The following is a 21,164-nucleotide window of genomic DNA, read 5'->3' on the forward strand; positions in this document are numbered from 1 at the left end:
TGAATCTTTTTAGTTAGATTTTGTTCGATAACCGATGAAACACAAGCTGAGTTGATTAGAGTCATTATATTTATGTTATCCAAAAAGGGCAATTACTAAGATCAAAGTGACTACAGAAGCGTATATTCCTTTTATCATCGGACAGTGCTTGAATCAACAGATCGAGAAAATTGGACTCGTAAGGTAAATGTCCCTATACCGGAACAAGACCCAATAACGGAACGATTTGATAATCATTATATTATATTTCAACTCTTACGCGATGAAACTAAATAAAACTTTCTTTATTTGGAACCTTAATCTTTCAGTTAAAAAATAAGATATAAAATAGATTTTCGAAAATAATTAAAATATAAAAAAAAAAATGTAAATTAGAGCAATAGTATCGGATTCATGACTTTTTCATGTCTCTTAATGGTTTTGCTAAGAAATCAGTCAATGGTCTTGAGCTTATAGAAAAAGCATAGAATTACTTTTCAATAATTTTTTTTTTTGTATATGCATCTTGAATGACATAAAATTCAAGAAAACATATTAAAAATATGAAAAAAATAGTATTATTATTTTAATTTTACTGTTCGTCTATTGGTACACCAAAATGAACCCGTGCCCAGTACCGGAACAGCCAATCATATTAATGTTATCGACAGACATTAACGGTGAGTTCAATTGACTGGCTAAATCAAGTACAACATTAATTATTACTGGAGCCCTAATATTTAATGCAGTATGTATGATTGTTATAAGAAATAGATTAAGCATTGATAAACGCTAATTTGAATTATAAAGAATAAATTTTTGTTCTTAGTTTTTTTTTTTAATGATTTTTCTAGTATAACCTCAAATGATTTATTTTGTTTCTATTCTTTAGTTCAAAATATTTATTTTAATTTAATATTCAATCATTTTAAAATTTTAAATACATTTTACATTATGGGTTTGATATAGCAGACATCAGACAAGTTCAAAATTATTAATAAATCGAGTAAATAATTAATAATATAAAATTTTAAAAAATGCTAATTCAAAAAATCTTGAAATTAATAGTGCTTTTTTTGTAAATATTATTTTTTTAATTATTTTTCTTATTTATTTATAATTTAAAAGTTCTCTGACGCCTGCTACATTCATACTCGTTTTACATTAATATTATTTAATAATTATTAATATTTTCACCATGAATAAATGCAAAAAATAACTTATTTCATTTACTGTTCCGGTATTAGGACAACCGAATTCCCGTGTTGGGATACGGCTATTTCAGCGTTCCGGTATTGGGTCTTTTCGGTGTCATAGAAAAAAAATTTTTTTTTATATTAAATTTAAGAAAAATGAACTAATTTGATTATTTTTGAATTGGTAAATGTCTATTCTATATGATGTAATAAATTATTTTGGTTTATAATTTATTTGAATATTTTTAAAACGATAAAAAACAGTCATATACTCTTCGTCGTTCCGGTATTGGGACATTTACCTTATACGTGAGAAACAAGCAAGCTTTTCAGAATGTGTTTTTACACACAGAGAAAAAAAATAGTAACCATTGCTGCCCTGGCACATGGCACTCCTGAGTGAAATTCACTCCGGAGAAAAATTTTGAAAATATTATTAAAAAAAAAAAACAACTAAATTAAATCGAAGTAAAAACGCACACGCACACACTCGAACACGTGGACACATACTCACACATTCGCACACACACTCACGAACATTCGAACACACGTACGCACATATTTGCACACACGTACATACACTTATCCATGGATATATATTTTTATGATACCATATTTTTCATCTTGATCTCATTGCGTTAAGATTAAATCGACATTGGTTGACACCAAAATCATTATTGATTAATTACAGAACATGCATAGTTTAGAACAGGAAAATATGGATCATGTAACTCTCGCGCCGAGTGCTCTTCTAGTTGAGTTATCCGAGCCTATGGCATATTTCGATCAATTTATCTATTATTTATTGAGCCAGACTGTTTATCGTACGGTAGCGTTTTTAAATATTTTTAATAATGCTGTTAAGCAAAAAAGTATGTTTCCATACACGCACATACGGAACTATATACGTGAAGCGTTAGTCACTTCTGTAAAATGAGAAAGGAAAATTAGGATAGGAAGGGATTGGTCAGGATAAGAAAGAAACTTTCTCAATGAAAAATTTATGAATCAATATTTCATACAAAGTCACCGATGCTCAAAAAAAATCTACGATCAACCGAGGCTCGGCTACCAATGCTCGGTCGAGTGTCGCTGTACACTATGATCAGCTTATGGCTGGTACACCATCGGCCACCCAACTATATTCATAGCAATGAAAATATCACATCAGCTATTTTTAAACATCATTTATCTGTATATACTTTTCATAAGACAGGATCAATCCTTACTGAATATAATAGAAAATAAATTGATCATTGTCATTAAAAAAAATTTTGTGGTTTATAAAACTATTTCTGACCGTGTAGAAAAATATCAAGGATTAAGAAATACATAGATAATAAATCCCAACCGACTAATATACGCTCACTGTTAATTGTTAATGATCATATTACAAATGATCGTGATCATAGACCGTTTCCGTATGTTCCGTACCAAAACACACGTAACTACACAAAATTATTTTCTCACAAAAAATAATCATAAAACGCAAAATTTAAAACATAATTTTCCAAAATCTTATCCTTCAACATCTGCTAGCCAAAATTTTAGTTTTCAGTCACACGCTTTCTAAATTTTATGAGTTTACTGTGCGTTTACTCTCATATTAAAATACCTTATTTTCCAAATTTTTATGAGTTTACTAGAAATTTATCTTTTGAAACTTTTTCTTTTTTTTTATATGTAATCCTTATTTTAAACCAACTCAAATATCCTTCGGATGGTAATAAAATATTATTTATGACCTCACTACGCGAAGTAAGCTATAGACCCTTTTTTTTTGCTTACGTCCCACGCTCGTGGACCCTTTGGGTCTTGCGCTTACTCTCGCTCTCTCTCTATTTTATTTTTCTCTAATACGTTACAACCTACGTCATCTATTAGTCCACACCCAGTTACTCCTACTTAAAATGTCTTAACCAATTACACTCTTGAATATCTAAAACATCCCTTCTTGACGCAAAAGAAATTCTTGTATTCTAGCGTCAAAAAAGGGAAGAATCAGTTTTTAAAAATACACACAAGTCAGTTAGAAATCAAAACTCAAACGCGAACGTCTTGCTCCCAAAAAATTCAAATCAATAATCTTTTTATACATTGTAAACCATCGTAAATTTCATTAATAGTTATTGTCATAAATAAAGAGATTTAATAGCATTAAACATTGTGTTAAAAATCCAAAATTATTTAGATTTAAAATAATTAACAATCCTTGATTATTAAAAAACTCCCTAATCGATTGTCGTTCAAATCAGTGCGCGACACCGTAAAAAAATTTAATGAATTAAGATTTTATGTATTTAATACCTTAAGATTAGTGGTGGTGATAAGGACCAACTTGATAAAATGTAATTTGAATGATTAATACATTAAAAATTACATTTACACTGTGAAGATTCGCGGAGTAAATCCGGATTGAATCTGGAGTGAATGGATTTTTAATTATTCACTCCCTCCGGAGAAAAATTTTAAAAATATTATTAAAAAAAAAAAAAAATAACTAAATTAAATCGAAGTAAAAACTCGCGTATTACGTTACTGTTCAGCTCATAGGCAAACACACACGCACACACCCGAACACATGGACACATACTCACACATTCGCACACACACTCACGAACATCTGAACACATGTACGCACATATTTGCACACACGTACACACACACACCAGAACACACGCACACACGTGAAAAAAATATATATGTAAAAAAAGATATTTACAAATTAACACGATATCTGTGCACGTCGTTTCTTCGCATGATGAAACAAAGCCCAGACATCTCGTGGCTTTTAGAAACGGGCTGCATCACTCGCAATTGTCTCCGCTGAAGATCTGGCTTCACTTGCTTGGGAACAGTGATCAGATCTACTTCCTTCTCGACAACGACTGGTTGAGGCATCCGAACCATCTTCTTCTTGGGCAACATTTTTGTCTTTATTATGACGCTAATGGTCGTTTTAACTCGTTGAACGTTCACTGGACGAAAGTTTAAATTACCGTCCAGTCCACATGATAGCAAAGAAGTGTTGGATGGAGTCACTCCGCTGAATTCTTCAATTTTAGGTTTTTTGTATTGAGTATCATGCTCAACATCAAAAATATCGGCGCACCGTTTGAACCCAGTTGCAGATTGTGGACTTGACGACACTAAACACTTCACATCACTCATGATAATTCAATTATGAAAATTTGGAGTATGAAATTTCAGTTATACCCAGAGACAACTTGGCTAGACTTTGAAACTCAATGATGTTGAAATTTTAAGGACCGACGTTTAAATGCACTGCAATATTTCAGGGAGGGGATGTTGAATCCAATGGGACATTTGCACCGTAACATCAGTAATTAGATCTTTATGGTAAGGGTTAATAGCTACTTTACATCGTTCATTACTTTCCCATTTAGACTTATTTTAATATTAATCCTAAGGATTTGTGCAGATAAGGTAAGGGAATATCCGGCGACATAATTATACCTGTGTATGTCTGCTGCTTTCTCTAGGAAAAAATACATTTTATTTAGGTACGGGTATAGAATATTCCAAGTAATGACATTTTTAAAGCATTAAATATTTGATACATTGTTTATACGATATTATCTATTAACCAAAATACATGTATACTTATACACAGTACCCTTATAAATAACTTGAGTACTTTACTTGTCTGGCGACTATAATGAATAATTGGTAACAAAGTTAGCATTAAAACGTTTATGAAAATCCATTTCGTGAGAAAACGATTTTATAATATTTTGTATGACAAATGGGCTGATGAAATTCCATGAAAATGGCTTTTTAACTTCCCGCTAAGAAAATCGACGATTTTCGAAAATTTAGGGAAGTTATTGTTTTCACCCCGATTTTCGAAAATCGAGTTTTCATCAGATGTCGACGTTTTGAGGTCCTAGGAAGCTATTCTGACTATTTTCAGAATGATGTCCGAGTGTGTGTATGTATGTGTGTGTGCGTGTGTGTGAATGTGTGTGTTGGAGAGCATGTTTGTACCAACTTGTGCGTGCGTGTTTTCGGATGTGTGTGTGTGTGTATGTATGTAAACTCTTTGTAACGTTTGAACTAATGAATCGATTTGGATGGTTGAGGTCGCCATCGAAAGAGCTTGTTGGCCATCAACTTTCCTGAAAATTTTAGATTATTTGATCCAATAGACTCGAAAGTATTTGCGAATTACGAAAAAAAAAAAATTTTTTTTTAGTTTTTTATTGATTTCTCAAAAACGACTTATACGATCTACTTCAAAATCTAATCAGCTCTAGTACTCAATAAAACGCGTCGATTGCCACCTCAAACATAAAAATCAGATAATTCGTTCGAGAGTTATCGCGGGAGAAAGGAATGGTGAAAAATGGTTTTTTCTAAATATTTTTGAAACGACTGACGTGATCGATTTCAAATTTTGATCAGCTCTAGAATTTTATAAAACGCGCCAATTGCCTCCTCAGACATCTCAATCGGTTAATTTGTTCGAGAGATATCGCGGGAGAAAGAAATGGTGGATAATGGTTTTTTCCAAATATTTTCGAAATGACTGACCCGATTAATTCCAAATTTTTTTTTTTTGTATTTTGAAAGTATTTCAAAAACGAATTGATGAATCAATTCAAAAATCTGATCAGTTATAGAACTCAATAAAACATGTCGATTGTCGCCTTGAACGTCTTAATCGGTTTATTCGGTCGAGAGATATCGTTTGAAAAAAAATCGTAAAAAACGTTTTCTTTCATACAAAATTATTTTCGAGCTCGAAGAGAAAATGTATCTACAACAATTTTCTGAGCTCAAGGAGCTCGAAATAGGCGGGAAGTTTTGGGGCTAGCCCGCAGGGTCAACCGACAGACCGATTTTTTTTTTCATGGTTAGGTCTAAGATAAAGTCTCGATTTATGGATTTAATGTAATTTACAAATTCCCTCTTTATTAAAAAACATGAATATATTCAAAGTATATCTTAGGATACATAAAAAAAATCGGTCTGTCGGTTGACCCTGCGGGCCAGCCCCAAAACTTCACGCTGTTTTCGACCTCAAAGAGCTCGAAAACATTAGTGTAGATATATTTTTGAGCTCTTTGAGCTCGAAAATGCTATCACATGCAAATGTTTTTTTACGATCTTTTTAAGCTCTAACAAGTTACCTGTTATGCTGAAGTTTGAACATTTAAGAATCGAAAATCGTCAATGAAGCGGTTTTTAAAATTTAGTTCCTGATTTTGTTCAGTCAAATAAGTGTATTGAGGCAGAAATCAATGTCGGGGATCAAAATCAAGATTTAAATAAATTTTGACTCATGTAAGAAACAATAAAATATGAAATATCCGATAAAAATATTAAAAACTACGTTTTATCGATTTTTTTGTTGATAATATGATTTAAAATAAAAACCAAGTTTGATGACATTATATGATCAAAAAAAACCATAAAGAAGATGAGTTGGTATGATATCAGGCACATTTTAGTACGTTATATTATGATTTATCCGGAAAAAATAACATAAAATGTTATTTTTTTAACTTTTCAACGCCGATATCTTTCGAACTAATCAATTGATTTTGATAGTTAACGTGGCAATCGGCGCGTTCTATTAAATTCTAGAGCTGATCAAAATTTGAAATCGATCGCGTCAGTCGTTTCGAAAATATTTAGAAAAAACCGTTTTTCACCATTTCTTCCTCCCGCGATAACTCTCGAACGAATCATCTGATTTTGATGTTTGAGGTGGCAATCGACGCGTTTTATTGACTTCTAGAGCTGACTAAATTTTAAAGTCGATCGTATGAGTCGTTTTTGAGAAATCAATAAAAAACTAAAAAAAACCTTTTTTTTTTTGTAATTCGTAAATATTTTCGAGTCTATTCTATCAAATAATCTGAAATTTCCAGGAAAGTTAATAGCTAACAAGCTCTTTCGATTGCCACCGCAACCATCCAAATCGATGCATTAGTTCAAAAGTTACAAAGAGTTTACACACACACACACACACACATACACACACTCGGGCATCATTCTGAAAATAGTCAGAATAGCTTCCTAGGACCTCAAAATGTCGACATCTGATGAAAACTCGATTTTCGAAAATCGGGGTGAAAACAATAACTTCCCGAAATTTTGAAAATCGTCGATTTTCTTAGCGGGAAGTTAAAAATATTCCTAATTAAGAAAAAATGATATGAAATAATTAAACAAAAGTTAAATGGGGACTTACATATAGATATACACCTAGCGTGGATAAAATTATTTTTTTTTTCAATCAGGAGGATAAAAATTCAAAAATATATATTATATATTTTTTTTTCCATCATATACTAATATCTTTGTTATAATTTTATACATACATTATTAAATATATTTTTTTTATATTTTCATACATATGAGTTGAATATATTCTAAGATAGATTGTGAATATATTTGAAACATATAAGTACAAAAATCTGCCAAAAGTCTGCTATTAGAAACATATTTATTTTCATACTTAAAATATAGACTTTTTATATTTTGACATATTTTTTTTGAACTTTTTGAATAGGGGTGACTTCACGTGACGTGAGTGGTCAGCGCAGTGAGTAGCAACATTTAGATGAAGCATTAAATGCATCATCCCTTATAAAACATACGATAAGTACTCAGAATATTCGATCGACTTTTTTTTTCAATCTAACAATTTTTTTCAACAATAAATACCGTCTCTAAAATTTTTTGAAATTCAACAAATACTTATGGAATTTCATCAGCTTATTCGTTTGTACGAAGTATTGTGAAATCATTCTGCCACGGAAGTGATTACCATAAACGTTTCAATCCTAACTTAGTTACCAATTGTTCACTATAGAAGCCAGACAGATATAGTACTTAAGTTATTTATTAGGGTGCTTTGTACAAGTAAACATATATTTTGGTCAATAGATAATATCATATAAACAATGTATCCAATATTTAATGGTTTCAAAATATCATTACCTCAAATGTTCTATACCTGTACTTCAATACAATGTACTTTTTCCTCGAGTAGGCAGCAGTCATACGGGTATACCGGCGTCGGAAAATTTAATCTGTTTTCAATAAACTAAAAATTTTAAGTTATTTTTCTTAAATTTTATTTTTTATTGATATTTAATTAATATGTAAATTTTAATCTAGTTTTACCCTTACTATTCCTTGGTTAGACTATTTTCAGACTTATTTTCAATCATTTTCAGTCTGTTTTTATTCTTATTCACTTCACAATCCGACTTTTTCTGTCAATTATTTTTAGTCTGATTTTGATCAATATTCGATCAAAAAAAGATTGAAATTTTTTTTTATAATTATAATGATAAACAATAAAAACAAAAAATTAATGAAAGTTTGATATTTTTTTACACATTGATATAAAATAATATTTATTTAATAAATAAATTAGCCTCAATTAACATATAGATATTACTTAAAAAAAATTTAACTTCATCCTCCTCCTTTCCTTCTGATAATGCATCTAAGTAACTGAGACTTTTTTGAACAAACATTCTGAGAAAAATCAATTATTATCCTCTGGCTTCTACCTTCAATTCATTCAGTTTCTTATCATCATCTGTTAGATATTTTTATAAATACAGAAATTTATTATTATAAGTTTATATTCAAAATGAAAGAGAATCTTAATTTATAGTATAACTGGTAAAAAACTTTGCATGAGGGGCTTAAGGGATTAGAGCCATAATATTTTGACCGTAGAGAGAACTTTGGAAAGGAAACGGGATTGCAATTATACAAAAAAAAAATTAGCCGTACAGCAGCCATTTTTATGGAGCAGATGCCTTTAATAATACTTTTAAAATAGTAACATTGGGATGTTAAGGTCTGGAAAGCAGGACTAAGTGCTTGGAAATTCCCAAGTGTGCCCTAGTAATATAAAAAATCGGCTTTAAATGTATTTGCAATCGTTTCCTTACGATAAGAAATTTCAGTGACAAAACATGGAAGTGTTGTAAAATATAACTTAGTAAGATTAAAAATATTTCCCAGAGTAATAAACTATCATTTTTTCTTAAATATAATAAATTCTGTTTGCATGAGTAAAGTTAAAAATATGTAAATGAATCAATATAAAAATAAGGTTTTAAATTAAATTATATGGCAAGGTTGCGACGAAACATGCTGCCCCCCTTGAACTATTTAGTTCAATCTTGATGAGCTGTGGAGTCGTCTTCGAATGGTAGCGGGCACAGCTTCTTGGTGCAGCGCTCGTATTCTCCTTTAGCGGTTTTGATCGTCGCGGCTCGTACGACACCGTCTCGACCGGGATGAACTGCAATAATGCGACCTACGGGCAATTGAAGCGGTGGCAGATAGTCTTCTGAAATCAAAACCAGCGTGCCTACTTTTAAATTGGATGATTATTGGCAATGAGACGGACGCATGATGAGCTGATGCAGGTACTCCTTGTACCATCGCTTCCAAAAGTGTTGCTTCATTTGTTGAGCATGCTGCCACGCAGACAACCAGTTAGACTGGGTGTCAGTGAAATCAACCTGTGGAAAAGTTGTCAGTGGACCACCAATAAGGAAATGGCCAGGTGTTAAAGGCAGGAGGTCGTTAGGATCGGATGATAATGGGGAAATCGGACGAGAATTTAGTATTGCCTCTATTTTTATAAGATACGTTTCCAACTGATCGTAGGTTAACAGAGTATCTCCTACAGTTCTTATAAAATGTTTTTTAAAGGATTTAACTGCAGCCTCTCGGAGCCCTTCAAAATGAGGTGCCCTGGGGGGGATAAAATGCCAATTAATCTTTCGTTGATGCATAAAATGCTGCATTGGAGTTTTATGTTCTGAGGAATGAAGCAAAGCGTATAGCTCATTGAGCTCACGACTGGCACCTACAAAATAGGTGCCATTGTCTGAATAAATATCGGTAGACTTTCCACGCCTTGCAAAAAGGCGCTTGAGGCTGGCTATAAATGCCTCCGTAGTAAGATCGGTGACTAATTCGAGGTGAACCGCTTTCGTAGACATACATACATAAACAGCGACATAGACCTTGAGTTTTTGACGATTACGATGCTTTCGTTCTTTCATATATAGCGGCCGACAATAATCAACTCCAACGTGCAGGAAAGGACGTGATTGGGATACCCGATAGGAAGGTAAATCACCCGTTATGTGATCAGCGAGCTTAGGTTTGGTTCGAAAACATTTTAAACATTTATATATGATTTTCCGAGTAATGTTACGACTGTTTAGAGGCCAGTAAACTTGGCGCAAAGAGTACAAAGTAGTTTGAGTCCCGGCGTGATTCAGGCGTACGTGTTCTTCGCGTATGATAGTGCGTGTGATGTGGTGATCACTGGGAAGTACCATTGGATGACGCTGCCCCTCAGGTAACTCCGATAAAGCAAGTCTGCTGCTTACCCGTAGAAGGCCATTGGAGTCAAGGAAGGGATTTAAGGGAATTAATTTACTACCATCGCGGATAGGAATACCCTTTTTCAAACAATTTATTTCGGTAGCAAAAGAAGCCATCTGGACCATTTTGACTATGGTATCGCGGGCAGCCTTCATTTCTACAGGAGTTAAGTGGTCGCGGATACGCTGTGGCTCCGTGCATCTTAAGTTATTAATAAAGCGAAGAAGGTGAACGACGAGGCGAGTTGGCTCTTCAAATGATTCGTATCGCTCAATCAAATTATGACCGCGTAATTCTAGCTTCATGCAAGTGTCGATGGAGATATCAGGTTTTAAGTCAGGCAGATCGATATGAGCTAAAATAGTCTTAGGCCACAATACTTGCTCCTTCCAAAGCCAGGAAGGACATCGTTGCAAGATCTCTCCTTGGACGAACTCAGATGGGAGTTGGCCACGAGATACAAGATCCGCGGGGTTATCAAGTGAGGCAACATGACGCCAATGGCAAGCGCTTCTTAGTCTCTGAATTTCAGCAACGCGATTTGAGACAAATGTTTTTAAGCGATGCGGGGGCGCGTTTAGCCAATGCAAGGCTATTGTAGAATCAGACCACAAAAAAATCTCATCGATGTTAATTAAGATTGCTTGTTGTACGGTATGGAATAAGCGAGCAAAAAAAAGAGCACCGCAAAGCTCTAGGCGAGGCAATGAAATCGAGCTTACCGGAGCCACTGGAGATTTAGAACAAATTAATTTCACGTGAATCTTTTCATCTTGATCCATCGATCGTAAGTAAAGGCAGGCACCGTACGCCTTTTCGCTGGCATCACAGAAACCATGAATTTGAACGTTAATTGAGTCAGCAATGGTAATGCAACGAACGAAACGTAGATCAGAAATCAATGGAAGCTGCTCCACCTAAGCAGTCCATGACGTGTGCAAGTTGACTGGAACTGATTCGTCCCACGCGACGCCAGTTTTCCATAAGGATTGCATAATCATTTTTGCATGTAATATGACGGGACCTAGCAAGCCCAAAGGATCGAACAGTTTGGCTATCTGAGATAAAATGGAGCGTTTAGTGGCTGTTTTTAGCTTACAGACATTTACGCTATAAAATATGCTGTCCTCTCTGGCGTTCCAATGAATGCCTAGAGTTTTGATAGACGTGCCTGGGTCAAGTGACATATGAGTCGTGACTGGGTGCTCGTAGCACTTATATAAGAGAAAGGGCTCATTTGAAGCCCACTTTCGTAAGTTGAAGCCACCTTTTTTCAAAATTTCGTTTAGCTCATCGCGTAACACTTCGGCTTCCGGAATAGTATTTGTGCCAGTAAGAAGGTCGTCAACGTAGAAATCGCGCTTTAGGGCTACGGCAGCGTGAGGATAAGCGTAACCCTCGTCGCTAGCGAGCTGCTGCTGAGAACGAATGGCAAGATGAGAAGCGCATGCTGTGCCGTAATTGATGGTATTAAGTATGTACGTAGAAATAGGTTTAGAAAAATTGCCTCGAAATAATATCTTTTGATATTTGGTATCGTCAGGATGTACCCGAATTTGACGGTACATTTTCTTTATATCTGCAGTAAGAACAATAGTATAAGACCGATATCTAATAAGCAAAATAAATAAGTCGTCCTGCAGCTTAGGGCTGACCATGAGAGCGTCATTTAGGGATATTCCGCTAGAAGTTTTAGCAGAAGCGTAAAAGACGACCCGAGTTTTGGTAGTCAGGCTGTCTTTTTTAACTACAGTGTGGTGAGGAAGATAAAAGTCCGAGTCCTTAACATTTGACTCGGTTGCAAGCGACATGTGACCCAAATCTAGATATTCTTGCAAAAAGGCAGTGTACTCATTTCCAATTTCTTTATCTTGCACCAAACGTTTCTCAAGTGATTGAAAACGCCGCAAGGCTGAAGGGTATGAAGCACCAAGTTTGTTTACATTATCATTAAATGGCAGCCGAACCATGATTCTCTGGTAGTATTGCGAAGAAAATGCTCCTCACACAACTGCTCTTCAGGGGACAGAACTTTTGCCGCGGGAAGCTCTTCTATTTCCCAAAATCGGGTGAGATTAGTATCATTAACTTGGTTGTTGAAAATAAGATGGCATGATAAATTTGGTTTCTTAAACGAAGAATTTAAACCACCAGCGATTACCCAGCCAAGCTGAGTTTTTTGCAAAATGGCCTCCGGGTGATTTTTCAATTTAATTTGTCCGTCACTTAAAAGCTTGTAAAAAAGATTGACTCCTATAAGTGCATCTACTGAGGAAGGTTTACAAAACTCTGGATCAGCTAAAACGATATTTTTCGGTATTTCTAGCCCAGCGAGATCAATAGAAGCCGACGGCATTGCTTTGCTAATTTGCGGAATTATCAAAAACTCAATATTTGTAGAAAATTTATTGAATCGCGATTTTATGATAGCGCGAGTGGCGTGCTTGATATTTGTACTTAGATCGTCGACACCACTGACCGATATGTTAACTTCAGTTCGGTCAAGCTTTCGAAAGTTAGCTGTAGCTTCAGTAATAAAATGAGCCTGGGAACCGGCATCCAAAAAAACAGCATGCCTTTGAAATTCCTTGTGGATTCATGATATCCACTATGGTGGTGGCCAGTAGGGCCTCGGAGGATACAAGCGCGTGCAAGTTGACGCGAGAAGTCTGCGCCTGCGCACTTGATTCACTCTGACTGGCTGTATTAATTTGATTGATGCTATTGTGATTATTATGATTGTTATGGTTACCATTGTTATAATTATTATTGTTATAGTTATTTCCGCTATTTTTTTGAGAGGAAGCGTTGAGCTTTTCAAAATGCAGAAGCGTATTATTACGCTGGCCACAGATGCGACATTTGCTAGCAGTACATTGAGACGATTGGTGCGTATTACGCAAACAGTTAGTGCACCAACCGTTCCTTTTGGCAGTTTCATACCTGGCGAATGGAGTTAAAACGGTAAATTTGGCGCAGGAATTAATGTAATGATTATCGTCTAAACAGTGAAGGCAACGGCCAGGAGATACCTCTAACGCGAAAGCTTGTTTTGGCTGTGACGGAGCTCGAGAGTTAGATTTTTGGCTATCTGGCTTCCAACTATACGCCTGAGCACGCGTGGCTTCGAATTGAGGACGCCGTGCTAAAAAAGCAATAAATTGATCGATGGTGGGATTAGGATAGCTATTGCTATGTTCTTCCCATCGATCACGAAGCGAATTTGGTAATTTATTACGAAGAATAACCACCAGAATGGAGTTCCACCCATCAATAAGCTCTCCTAAAGTTTTGAGCGCACGCAAATTTTTTTGTAAATGATCCACGAAAGCTTGCGTTGAAAACTCTTTTGATATTTGAGAAATATCCAGTATTGCTTGAATATATTTTTCCCGCATTAGTTTTCTGTTATCATAACGATCTTTTAGTAAATTCCAAGCCAGCTCATAATTTTGAGCTGAGGCTTCAATGGAAGAGATTACACTAGCCGCTTCTCCTACCATAAATCATGAAAACCTATCCATTCGTCGAAGGCCCCACCAAATTTAGGCAGTTCCACAGAAGGCAAACCGAAGTAGTTGGGGTTATAATAACTTGGTGTGGCGATGACGGAGTGGTCTGAATGCGGAGCAGATGATTCGCGTGTTTGATTGTGATGTGAAATTTGCTCAGTAGCGGGCAGAGGAAAGGATTCACGCGCTTGATTTTGATGTGCGATTTGTTCATGAATGCCCGGAGAAGCTAATTCACGCGTCTGAGATCGTGTTGAAATTTGTTCGTGATCACCCGGCGATCCAGGATTGATATTTGCTGGCAATTGATTTAAATTAGCAGATATAATTGGTGGATTAAGAATAGAAATTTCCGGAATGGAGGATGCGGTTCGAGCAGAACTTGTAGGTCCTGGAAACAAATGCTTATGCGCGATCTTGTATGCTTCGAAATAGGCTTCCTCGAATTGAACTTTATGCTGATGAACTTCAGCCAGTTTTTGTTCGTCCTTTCCTCCTTCTAATAATTCTAATTCATTTTGGAATTCTAGAAAGATTTCGGGGGTTTTCTTTTATTCAGAGAACCTTTTATTTAAGACTGGAAAGTCTTCCTCCGGATTAAACCGTTTTAAGAAATTTTCGAACATAGTTAATGAACGCTTTGCTGCACCTCGCTTACATTATAAAGCCTTAATTTGTGCTTCAGCCATGTTTGATCAGTAATAAATGCAAATAAATGATAAAAAAGATCGAAAGCAGAGCACAAATGTAAATTCTCGCGATTGCAGGAAGCAAAATATGAATGGTATGGAAAATACACTAATGGTAGGAAATATTGGTGATTCAACTGACTTACTTGTCGATAGTTGAGAAGTTGATTTATGACAATGCGTCACAATGGCGTTGAAAATCCGATGATAATTGTAAAAGCTGATGATTATGGACCTCAGGCCGGTTGCTCACTGTCCCTTGGATGAGTTTGACTCTGCCGTAAATCTGCTGATGATGAAATCTCGATTACAAGGTCTGATGCTCGAGATAAAATATGCAAAATAATTTATTGCATATAAAACTTTTACTTTTGAGATGAGTAACTGCTTGATGAAGTTATGATCACAAACTTAATGAGTATGGTTAACACTTAAACTCTCATCATGAAAAAACGCACTTACGTAAAAGTCGGAAACGACTGTGCAATTACAGTAAAATAAATTATTTTTTATTTTCACGTTATCCGGCTCGAAGGACCAATGTTCTGTACCGTGATTAGTTTACCGCAGTAATGGCAGTAATTTGATAATGGTTAATGCGATGATTTATAGTAAATACAAAAACATAAATGCGAGTCTGGCTCGAGTAATGAAAACCAAAAAAAATACAATGATCTTAGGTACTTTATTTAACTGATCTTGCTGCTCTTTACAAGTCTGGTGAGTTACTGATACGAAAAATTATATTTAAAAATAATTCAAGTTTTTTGGAGGCGGATTTATTTTAGTGGCGAAAAGTGACCAAGGAAAAATGCGAGGAAATCATTGGGCAGCTAAGGGCAAGAAGGTAGAAAGAGGGATAATGTGTCTTGCCATTGGTACTTGGCTAGGTTTGGAGGTGGGCATTTAACTGGGACCGATGGAGTTTAGGTAGGGAGGTCAGAGTTGAGCAATGCGGGTACTTGAGAACAAGGAAGTTATGATTTATGAGGGGCTTAAGGTATTAGAGCCATAATATTTTAACCGTAGAGGAAACTTTGTAAAGGAGACGGGATTGCAATTATACAAGAAAAAATTAGCTGTACAGCAGCCATTTTTATGGAGCAGATGCTTTTAAGAATACTCTTAAAATAGTAACATTGGGATGTTAAGGTCTAGGAAGCAGGACTAAGTGCTTGGGAATTACCAAGTGTGCCCTAGTAATATAAAAAATCGGCTTAAAATGTATTTGCAATCGTAAATCCTGTAAATATTATTATTTTAATTATTTATCTTATTTATTTATAATTTTAAAGTTCTCTGATGTCTGCTACATTCATACTCGTTTTACATTAATATTATTTAATAATAATTCATATTTTCACCACGAATAAATGCGAAAAATAACTTGTTTAATTTACTGTTCCGGTATTAGGAGAACCGAATTCCCGTATTGGGACAAGGCTATTTCAGCGTTCCAGTATTAGGTCTTTGAGGTGTCATAGAAAAAAATTTTTTTTTTCTATTAAATTTGAGAAAAATTACCTTATTTGATTATTTCTCAATTAGTCAATGTCTATTCTATACGATGTAATGAATCATTTTAGTTTATAATTTATTTGAACATTTTTAAAACAATACAAATCAGTCACATACCCTTCGTCTTTCCGGTATTGAGACATTTACTTTAAGTCCGAGATTTAATCAAGTTTTGACCTTGCACAATTTCAGAACCAAAATTTTTCTAAGTTCCAGAATTAATCACACACTTACACACACACACACACACACACCCACACACACACACACACACATACACACACACACACACACACACGGATCCGAAAACACGCACGCACATAATTACACACACACACATAATCACACACACACACACACACGCACATAATCACACACACGTACATCCGAAAACACGCACGCACAAATTGGTACAAACATGCTCTTGGAGACACACATATGAACACAGAAACACATACATTTACACACACGCACATAATCACACACACACACACACACACACCGATCCGAAAACACGCACGCACAAATTGGTACAAACATGCTCTCGCACACACACATCCGAACACACGAACGCATACATTTACACACACGCACATAATCACACACACACACACACACACATCCGAAAACACGCACGCACAAATTGGTACAAACATGCTTTCGCACACACACATCCGAACACACGAACGCATATATTTACACACACGCACATACTAACACACACACACACACACAGATCCAAAGCCACGCGCATATTTGCGCACACACGCACTCGCACACACACAGCTTAATAATTTAGAAAAACTTTTAATTCACTCCGCATACAGAGTGATTTCTTTTAAAACTCCGGAACTCCGAGTGGCAGAGTGAATTCGGATTAACGCTAAATCCGAATTCATTCTTGTTTTTTGACAGTGTATTTTTACAGAAGTATATTGATAATATTAACGAGCGACCTACAGTTATGACGTGATTGTCTGAATATTATACCAAAAATTACACAGAAAGAAATGATTTTTTGGCGTGAATAATTTCTATTTGCCCTAAGACATTTTATGCTTTAAAAATTTTAAATCAAAATTTCCTTGGAGCGAGAAAAAGTTTTCTTTAGCCAAGAAAAAATTTTTTGCGGCGAGAGAATATTTCTTGGCGCGAAACAATTTTTCGAGTCCTAAAAGACTTTTTTTTTTTTTTTTTTTTCATTTTATAGTAGAAAATTTTTTTTGCGCCAAAAAGTCATTTTTTTTGTATAATATATATAATTTAAATTTAACTGTTTATTAAAATTTCTACTCAAAAATTGACTCTAGAATATTTTGCTTTTTTTGATTAACACTATAAAAATTTAATTAGACAAATCAATTATTAACTTGCGAACTTATTCATTTTGTACATTGAACAATCACGAGATTCTTTAAAAAAAATCTACACACGGTCAAATTTTTTTCTGACAATTGATTTTTAAAAAAGTTTAACAAAAAAAAAATTTTAAATAACTTTTAATTATATTTACAAAAGTTATTTTTGAATGTTTAAAAACCATTTAGAATAAATAATTTTTTTTTAATAAAATTTTGAAAGTACCCGATTTTGTCCTCCTAAATATACTGTTAAATTAAATAAATATAAGTTTTGTTTCATTAGCTTCAACACCAATTTTCGACGATATTCAGTTTTGATCTCACTAAATAAATAGTTACTTAAATGTAGTAAATCAAAATTATTTAAAAATAAATTAATATTAATTAAATTTAATTAAAATTAAATAATAAATTTAGCTAAAATTATTATTCTCAAAGAGACTAATTAATATTATTTGAAAGCAATAAGATTCGGGGAATCTTAAAACTATTTTTAAATTAAAAAAATTTTTTTAGAATAAATAAATTTTTTATTAAAAAATAGAAAAAATATTGACGAAAAATTATATACAAAATTGGAAAAAAAAAATATTTAATAAAAAAAAATTGACATGATACTTATATTTATTGCTAATATACTAATGAATATTATAATTTAAAAAAAATGCTCGCTTTTATTATTTATTTAAAAAAAAAAAAAAAACGTCAAAAAATGTATAAAAATTATTTAAATAATGAAAAAATATGAGCGAAAAATAAAAAAAAAATAATTGCACGTATATTTGTCCTTATTTCAAGTTAATTAATAAGAATTTTTAAATATATACATGATCACCATTGGTAAAAAAAATATATAAGATATTTACAATTTAGCACTATACGAGTGCATGGGGTTCCTTTACATGATGGAACAGAGCCTAGACTTCTCGTAGCTTTTTGAATCTGGCGGCATCACCCACAATGGTGTCTGCTGAAGATTTGGCTTCACACGCTTAGGAACCTTGATCAGTTCCACCTTCTTCTCCACGACTGGTTCGGGCACCGGGACCACCTTCTTCCTGGGCACCATTTTTGTCTTTATATTGACGGTAATGGTCGTTTTAACCCGTTCAACGTTCACTGGACGAAAAATAAGATTACCGTCGATTTCACATGTCGGCAAAAACGTGTCGGATGAAGTCACTTCACTGGATTCCTCGATTTTGATTTTTTTGTATTGAGCATCATGCTCAATATCAAAAATATCGGCGGACCGTTGCGATGCAGATTGTGGACTTGAAGAAATACACTTGATGTCACCCATAATGATTTGGTATAAACTTAAATGACCGTTACGTTAACAAAAGCTTGGAGTTTAAGATTTAGGTTATATTCAGAAACAACTTGGTTCGAGTTTGAAACTGAATGATGTTAAAATTTTAAGGACCGATGTTTAACTAGACTGCAATACTTCCGGGAAGGGGGGGGGTCGGATCTAATGGGATATTTGCACCTAAACATCAGTAATGGATGCTTTACGTCGTCGATTACCTTCTCATTTAGACCTATTTTAATATTAATCCCAAGAATTTGTGCTGAAAAAAAAACGGATTACCCGGCGACATAATTATACATGCGTATATCTGCTGCTTTCTCTAGGAAAAAGTACATTTTATTTAGGTACAGGTATAGAACATTAGAAGTAATGACATTTTGAAACCATTTAATATTGGGTACATTATTCATATAATATCATCATTGACCAAAACACATCTATACTTATACAAATCGCCCTAATAAATAACTTAAGTAGAACATCTGTCTAGCGTCTATAGTGAACAATTGGTAAATAAGTGAGGATTAAAACGTTTATGAATATCCATTTTGTGAAAGAATGAATTTATAATATTTTGTACAACAAATGCGTCGATGGAATTCCATAAGTTTTCATTGGATTCTAATAAATTTTTGTCTTTCCAACCCATCAAAAACGTTTCTTATAATTTTTTGAAATTTTTTCACTAAACCAATAAAAAAATTATTAATTTTTGATAAAAATGGCTTTTTTTATGTTAAATAGCTATAATTTCTCCAAAATTTGACTGAATGAGATCTTTTTCTCAAAATTTTTGTTTTCAAATGTACATTCCGAAAAAAAATAGAAGAACGTTCTAAATAGTTTTTTCGTATTTTTTGAAAAAAAAAATACAATTAAAAAAAAATCACTCTGAAAAAACTTGATCATTTGCAGGAAATGTCAAAGTTTTACATTAAAAAAAAAAAATCAAAAATCAAAAATGATAAACCGAAAAATTTTTGATTTCTTTCAAAAATCAATAAAAGAAAAAAAAGAAGATAGGACGCAATAATTTTTTTGTATTTTTTTTTCGAAAAGTACATTCAACAAAAAAAATTTTTGATCAAAAGATCCCATCAGTCAAATTTTGAAAAATTTATAGCTATTTAAAATACAAAAAAAAACAATTTTTACTGAAAATTTATAGCTTTTTTATTGATTAAGTGAAAAAGTTTCTTAAAATTATGAAAAACGTTTTTGATGAGGTAGAAAAAGAGTAAAAATTTTGAGCTAAATCTAAAGTGGCCGGGTTTACAAGTGATTAATTTGGCGTAAAGTGCCCCATATGTTAAACATACCAAAAAAAAGTTGTATTGATAAATATATAATTAATATTTTGCAGCAATATATATTTATCTATATATTATCATACATTAATGCGGCAAAACTATAAATACTATTTTATATATTGTTCAACATATCACATTATAACATCCATATATTTTAAATCATATTTTTTGGCATAAAGATTTTGATGCGGGCCTACATATGTGTACGCATAGGAATAAATAGTAGGGAAGACCGGAACAAGATGGCTCATCCACGGCACGAGAGACCACTTTGAAAATTTAACAGAAGAAAATATTTTTTTCCATGGTTGAGTCTAAGATCAAGTCTCAATTCATGGATTTGATGTAATTTACAAATTTTCTCTCTATTAAAAAACATAAATATATTCAAAATATATCTTGGGATACATAAAAAAAAAATATTCCTGATTAAAAAAAAAGTGATATGAAATGATTCGACACAATTCGAAATGATTTAAGATAAGTTGAATGCGGACTAAAATATAAATATACACCTAGCTTGAATAAAATCATTTTTTTTCAATCAGGAGGATAAAAATGTAAAAATATGTATATTATATTTTTTCTTCTTCATCATATACTGATATCTTTGTTATAATTTTATATATACAATTATTAAATATATTTATTTTTGATTTTCATACATGTAAGTTTAATATATTCTAAGATAGATTGTGAATATATTTAAAACATATGAGTACAAAAATTGGCTAAAAGTTTGCTATTAGAAACATATTTTTTTTCATACGTAAAATATAGACTTTGTATATTTTAACATATTTTTTTTTTAATTTTCCCATAGTGGTGACGTCACGTGACGTGAGTGGTCAGCGCAGTGAGTAGCAACATTTAGACAAAGCATTA

At 33.4% G+C, this 21,164-nt stretch overlaps 1 protein-coding gene across 1 annotated transcript; it reads right to left on the reverse strand.

Annotated features, from left to right (window-relative positions):
- Positions 1–11,491: 11,491 nt before the first annotated feature.
- LOC128668429 (uncharacterized) lies at positions 11,492–12,544 on the reverse strand. Its single transcript, XM_053741379.1, has one exon. It carries the CDS (start codon positions 12,542–12,544, stop codon positions 11,492–11,494), a length of 1,053 nt encoding a protein of 350 aa, XP_053597354.1.
- Between the last annotated feature and the right edge of the window lie 8,620 nt (positions 12,545–21,164).

The sequence above is a fragment of the Microplitis demolitor genome, chromosome 8 (genome assembly GCF_026212275.2).
Source record: "Microplitis demolitor isolate Queensland-Clemson2020A chromosome 8, iyMicDemo2.1a, whole genome shotgun sequence".
Classification (NCBI taxonomy): Eukaryota; Metazoa; Arthropoda; class Insecta; order Hymenoptera; family Braconidae; genus Microplitis; species Microplitis demolitor.